Source organism: Sinocyclocheilus rhinocerous, unplaced genomic scaffold, assembly GCF_001515625.1.
Source record: "Sinocyclocheilus rhinocerous isolate Xijiao unplaced genomic scaffold, SAMN03320098_v1.1 scaffold2728, whole genome shotgun sequence".
NCBI lineage: Eukaryota > Metazoa > Chordata > Actinopteri > Cypriniformes > Cyprinidae > Sinocyclocheilus > Sinocyclocheilus rhinocerous.
The window spans coordinates 101052-107905 of record NW_015641450.1 but is presented as its reverse complement, the minus strand read 5'-3'; the positions used below and the strand labels follow the sequence as shown (position 1 = coordinate 107905).

Genomic DNA, 6854 nt, shown 5'->3' with positions numbered 1-6854 from the left:
CGATACAACATCAGTATCGAAAGTATCGATACTTAAGGATCGATCCGCCCATCCCTAGAAGGCGCACGACTCGCCGTCGCTTTACTGATAGCGCTGTGTTTCTCACACATGCAAAGAGAGAGAGCGAGAGCGACGCGCTACATGTAAACCATATTCTTTCTTGTATTTTCCTTCAAAATAACAGAGTTCATTTAGAATTATTCAGCTTTTAAGAACAAGCAGAAGATATGCCGGTTTCTCGGCAGTGGGCGGAGCTAATGTGCGAACAGCTCTCGTTGGTTGGCGCTCATTTGCTTGATTGGCTGAAGTTAAGACTGCACATTCAGTTATTTAAGAAGCTGTTCCATTTTACAAAGATAAGCTGATTGGGTGGAATCGTGTGTGTGTGTGTGTAAAATAGTATATCAGTCTGGCGAGTAAACAAAAAAAATTTACTAGCCAATGGCGATTATATTGCCAAGGTGTGCGTAGAGGGTTGGGCAGTGTCAATATATTTCCTGAGAACTTCAACGCTAATGCTATCCCATGCCTTCTGCAGCTCAAGCCAAAGTGCAATAGATCTGTGCAGTTTCATTTCCAACTCGCCCCAAATTCGCTCGATGTTGTTGAGGTCTGGACTTTGAGGGCCAGTCCATCATTTTCAGTGTTCAGCAGATTCCTTCCATCGCAAGTAGTTCCAGCAATAGTTAGTTTTATGGGTGTTGTAATGGCCAATTCAACAAAAACCGTGAAGTCACAGACTCCGGAGAGCTGCTTACAGCGGTCCCCTCGTTTGAGCGGTGTGCTGATGAGGTGTGTGTCAGTGGATGATGATGATGATGGAGCTCCTGAGGTGACCTGTCTGCTCATGTAAGGAACTGCAGCAGAACAAGCCTCTCTTTGTGTTTGACTGACGCACTTGTTTCCCATTGCAGCACTAGCAGACTTTAACCTCTTGTGTTTTTTCTAACATGATCCAGATGAGGATGAGGATGGCAAAGCCCACACTCGGCCGCTGTTGAAGAAAGGCAGGACATTTCTCTCACTCTCGTTCTGTCTCTGACCTGCATGCACTTTCTCTTGGTGACGGTTTAGGAGTGTTTCTGCCGGGTTGACCTCTGACCTTCACCTTTACGTGTGCTAGCGTGTGTTTCAGCTCCGATGTCACTTCCTGTCTGCGATCTAATACTCGGTGTCTTCTCTTTCCACTGAAGACTGTGCTTCTTTCTTCTGTCTGTTTGATCCGTCTGCTAATGAATGAATCGGTTGTGCTTGCTCTCTGGATCTGCGGTCTGAGTGTGTGTTTGTGTCTCAGAGAAGAGGAGCCCGACGCTTCCTCTGAATGTGGCGGATCAGCGGCTGTTGGACGCCAGTCAGCAGTTCCAGCAGAAGCAGGGGAAGGGCACCATCGACGTCTGGTGGCTCTTTGATGACGGAGGTCAGTGGAAGAAGCTTCGAGAACATACAATTACAATGCATCGTCAAACCTGGAATTTGGCCACGATTTGGTTTCATTATATTGGAAACAATTAGTTCTATTTTCCAAAATATGATGGAAAAGCTAATGTAGCGGGGGATAATATGCAACATGGTGAAAATACTCACACGTTAGGTTGTGACTAATCTCTGCTGTCACATCTGAGCCACGTTTAACTGAAATAACTAACACTTACCCTAGAAGTTACTTCAGAAATGATCTCAACTTATGCTTCCATAAATGTAATTCCAGGGTAATGGGTTTAGCCTTTTTCTGGAATACCCCCAGAGCTGCCAGTGGGGTAGAAAGTTTGGCCTGAACCCATGCAATTGTGTCTTCCAAGACACTGGGAACAGTTTTACTAAAGCAGTGCTATTCACAACATCCAGTAAGGTCAGAGAAAACTACACCTAGCTTACATGATGTTAGGTATGACGACAACATAAAAAGATCTGAGTGATTTCATGTCATGACAATGACACATGTACACTATTGGGACACCCCCATCTTTAGACCAGAAAAAGCACTTCCAAAACTGTCAACAAAGATGGAAACATAATTCATGTATTTACAAAACTGTATTTCCATCTCTGTTTCAACAGTTTTGGACGTGTCTAAAATGACTGTAGCCATATGTACAAGTTACTGGTGTTTGCTGATGAGTTTTTGGCTCAAGGTCTGCATTTAAAGTCACACCAGACCAGTCAAGTTCTTCCACACGGACTCAATCAATCATTTCTTTTTGAACCTTGCCTTATACAAAGAGCCATTGTCATGTTAGAATAGAAAAGGGTTCTGTCCAAATTTTTACTGTGAAATTAGAAGCACACAATTCCCTAGAATATCACTATATGCTAAAACATTCAGATTTGTACTCATGGAAATTACTAAAGTAGTCAAACCTGTTCATTAGAAGGGGGGGGGTCCCAATGCTATATATCCATATAGTGTATGTCACAGTCTTATGCTTTGCTAAAAAAAAATAAAAAAATTGTATGCCAATGAAATTTCAGTTTTCTCTTACAATACAGCAGCAGGTTTATTAGGCTGCTGTCACTTTAAGACCTAATGCTCAGATTCAATATACTGACACGCATCTGATATCTGTCAACCGTCTACAGTCATTTCAGACATATCTGGCTGTGTTTACATGAATACTTAGTAAAATGGACTGTGTATTTGGCCACTGGGTTGTGATGAGCTGTGAAAAGGACTCTTGTTTTCAGTCCTCCTCCGTGTGAGACAGACAGCTCTCTCTCTCTGAGAGACAGCATACGAGTGCTGAACTGAGCTCTCCTCTCACTTCAGCGGTGTACAATCACTGGCCCTGGGCCGTTGACAAACGCCTGCTGGCGAGTCCTCCTGCTGCAGTCTTAAACGCTGTTCATCACACTGGCTAACGTATTAGATGCGTCCGGTTGAATGATGTGCTTCTGGACGGGATGTAGACTGGTGTGGAGGTTAGAGGCTGTTCTAGACGCGAGCGTCCGTGTCTTGAAGGCGATGTGAGCCGTTGTGCAGCTTGCTCAGAGGGGAAGGCCAGAGCTTCCTGTTTTACAAGGCAAATCTCTATGAGCTCGTCTTCCTCTATTTAACTTTATAGCCGCTGTAAAGCCAGTGTCATGTGTTCATTCTCACACAGACGCGTGCTTGTCATGACAGCAGTGAAGTGGCTCTGCAGCATTTCATTCACGCACAAACACTGACAGCTGTGACGTGAGAGCAGCAGTACAATAGCGTTTCCTTCAGGAACTTACCTCTAGTTATAATGTTTATATTGCAATCTGTTATTTCATATGTTTGGTACAGTATGTGTGATTTATGCTACTGCAACAGTAATGCATCCTCTGCTGCTAGGACAGGTTGATTCTTGTTTGTAATCTGATGTAACACGTCTGCGTCAGGTCTGACTCTACTGATCCCCTATCTGATCGCCAACAAGAAGAAATGGAAGGATTGTAAGATCCGCGTCTTCATCGGGGGCAAGATCAACCGGATCGACCATGACCGCAGAGCGTACGTACTACAGCTGTAATCCTATGAAATCATGCTGAAATAAATGAATTTGTGTCACAATTATATCAGAATCGTAGCTAAAGGAAATCATCTCACAGATAGTTCAGATGAGCCGGACTGTGGATGGCATTAGTATGCCAGGTCTCTCTCTCTCTCTCGCTCGCTCGCTCGCTCTGAATGCACGTGTGTGTGTGTGTGTGTGTGTGTGTGTGAGATAAATGTTTCCCATTGTCCTCCACAGCTGCTGCCAGAGCCTTTGTTAGCTATAATTAGACATGTTCCAGCAGCGAGGTCTTCATAGAAAGCGTGAGCGGTCTTTCACTGACATGTTCAGCTGCACATGTGTATGCTCTGTCGAATCCGCGCTGCGGTCATGATGGAGCTTCTGGATCCTCCAGTCGTCTGCACAAAACCTTTCAGGAGCAAACTAACTGTTCAATGCAAGGAGGCAGTGGCAAATATTCCATGCATTATTTATTATTGCCTGATAAATATGTAATGAGACTTTGTTCTGTCCTTAGCATGGCCACGTTGCTCAGCAAGTTCAGGATCGATTTCTCTGACATCACGGTCCTGGGCGACATCAACACAAAGCCCAAGTCAGAGGGGTATGAACTACACCACACTAATCTCATTACATGAACTCCCTCCTCAACACTGCTTCACGGTTAACTGTTTGTGGAATGTGTAAGAGATTTGAGGGCTAGTTTTGCATTTGGGGTCTTTTTGTTCATCTGTTATCTAAAAGCATGGAAAAATCCATTCAGCAATGCATAATGATTCTTAGAAAAATCTGAATGTACTCAAAGAGTTTAGTTTTAACCATGGCTGGATGATGTGCACAGACAAAATGCCTGGCAGTTACACAGAAAAAGCCCTGAGCAAGTATCAGCTTGCACAGAGTTCAGAAGAGCCGTATGACCTGTCTGTCACAGATCACAGTTTAACACCTGATTTCATAACTGTTGATCTTGTGTTTGGCGTCAGTAATCGATAAAGATCATGGAATCATTTTGAAATGGCTCAGGATTCCCACCCCGTTTCTGAGGGAAAGCACTGACCTCTTGTGTTTGTCATTCAGTTTGACCGAGTTTGCTCAGATGATCGAGCCATATAAGCTGAAAGAAGATGACATGGAGCAGGAAGCTGCCGAGAAGCTGAAGAGCGAAGAGCCCTGGAGAATCACAGACAATGAGCTGGAGCTCTACAGAGCCAAGGTCTCAACACACACCTCCTGTCACATTTATTCATGAAGCACATTAAAGATGATCGATCAAAGCAGAGACGCACAAAGCACAGCCCATGAGTACAGGAGCTCACACGAATGCATGAGATTTGAGGAGAAGTATGGGATTTGATGAGAGTAGTTTCCTGGTCTGAATAAGCATGGAAAAAGAAAACAAGTATAGAGGAATATTTGTGTTTCCAGACTATTGCCTCTATTCTGTTCTCTAAAATATAAAACTAAACGAGCTAAACTTCTAAAACTAAATTGATCATACAAGAAGAGTGTTTTTGTGGTGTTTGGAGCCACGGAGCCAGTGCAGAAACACGACTGAATTTTCATTTTGCAAAACTGTTTGTCTTTACCATAAGCGAGTCTCTTTTAAAGGTGGGGTAAGTGATTTCTGGCAGCCAATGTTGATAATTCAAATCTCGCCCCTATTTTGATAGCTCCGCCCCACACATAGGTACGTAACCCAGGCAACGATTATTGCGGAATCTGCTGTATTAAACATAATGGCCTGGTTTCACAGAAAGGGTTTAGCCTAAGCCAGGATTAGGCCATAGTTCAATTATGACATTTAAGTAATTTTTCATAAACGTGCCTTAGAAAACACATTACTGGTGTGCATCTCGAGCCAAAACAAAGGCACTGATATATTTTAAGATCAGTCAGTGCAAGTTTCTTTCAGTTAACACGGCTCAGACTTGCATTTTAGGCTGGGACTAGCCTTAAGCCTTGTCTGTGAAACTGGGGATAAATCTGACTTTTCGGACACACTTCGGGAGCTGACGCTTGAAACAGACAGTGGAGGTTTAGATGCTCCAGGCTTATAGGCTGTGGAAATGAATGTGTCTTTATCATAGCTGAAGGGAACGACAATATGACTGCAGATGAACAAACAAGCGAACATGACACACGAGCATGTTCAAGCAAAAACCAGCATATATTTCGCATATATTAGTTCTGTGAAACAAAGCAAAACCAATGTTACTCACCTCTCAAGAAGAAACAAAGCCACCTCGGCGTCCGATCGCAGGCCTTCCGCTCCTTGAGTTCTCTCCAGTGCTGGAAAGCTGATCCGATATTTATTCGAGTCCTACTTCTTGCCTTATTGCCTTCTTTTGTTCCGCAGACGGTTTCCTCTTTTGTTTTTTTATCCGCCATCTCTATCTTTCTGTCGCTCGGCTCGCTAATGTCCGTCCTGTGCACTGAACGCTCTCTCCTCCACATCATGAGTAGACACGCCCCTTACTGCTGATTGGCTACAAGTTTGTTTTGCTAGTCGGCCCGAATCAGTTTTCTAAAGCGTTTTCGAAAAAATACATACCCCACCTTTAAGCTTCACTAAATGAATGAGTGTGAGCCTTTGCTTCACAACCAGAAACAGACAAAGGTACTCTTCATTATCTATTACTAAATAAACCTACTGTATAAATTATGAATGAAATCTTATTTAACACAATGGAAGAAATTCACAAAACCTTGCATTTTCAATCTTTATGTAACAAAATGATCCAGCAGGAAACATCATTGCTGGGCAAAGTAATGGTTTAGAAAAGAGCGATAAGTTGGTTGTTTGTCAAGAGAGGACAACAAGGACCCAGAATTGAGCCCTGTGGTACCCCACGAGTGATGAATGCTAAGTTTTAAAGATGAGAACAGAACCACGGGAAGTAGCGCATGTCCTACCCTGTTGCTGTTAGTTCTGGTGAAGAGCTGAGTGATTGAGCGTATCCAACAGAACCAGAGCAGCACACACGATTCTCACGGAGGTAATGTTTGGTCAGGGCTGACGGCTCTCTTTCTGCCAATAGAGTCAGAAAACAGTAGCCGTAATGACATTTTTCGAACGTGAAGGTTAAGACAAAGACTAGCTAGAGTGCTCATGACTCAGTGGAGTGAAATGATGGTATGTAGATGCACTGTTTCCAAATGCTTGTCTGCAGAGTTAGTTTTCTCAGCTGCTAACAGATACAGCAACTTCAGTCTTGCTGCTAATTGATTTGTTTTGTTTCCTCAGAGTAACCGTCAGATCCGACTGAACGAGCTGTTGAAGGAGCACTCGAGCACAGCCAACCTCATCGTCATGTAAGTTACAAACACCAGCGTTTCAGTGACTCGTAAAGACGGTAAATGAATTTGTGTCACAATTAT

At 43.5% G+C, this 6854-nt stretch overlaps 1 protein-coding gene across 1 annotated transcript in view; it reads left to right on the top strand.

Moving 5' to 3' along the window:
- The window catches only part of LOC107754974 (solute carrier family 12 member 2-like), a 45358-nt gene extending 38558 nt beyond the window's left edge, over positions 1 to 6800 (top strand). Inside the window, exons 22-27 of the mRNA XM_016571622.1 lie at positions 960 to 1007; positions 1295 to 1417; positions 3361 to 3472; positions 3994 to 4080; positions 4554 to 4689; positions 6721 to 6800. Coding sequence (XP_016427108.1) covers positions 960 to 1007; positions 1295 to 1417; positions 3361 to 3472; positions 3994 to 4080; positions 4554 to 4689; positions 6721 to 6792 — 578 coding nt within the window. The 3' untranslated portion in view covers positions 6793 to 6800. The remainder of the gene's footprint in view (positions 1 to 959; positions 1008 to 1294; positions 1418 to 3360; positions 3473 to 3993; positions 4081 to 4553; positions 4690 to 6720) is intronic.
- The last annotated feature ends 54 nt before the right edge of the window (positions 6801 to 6854 follow it).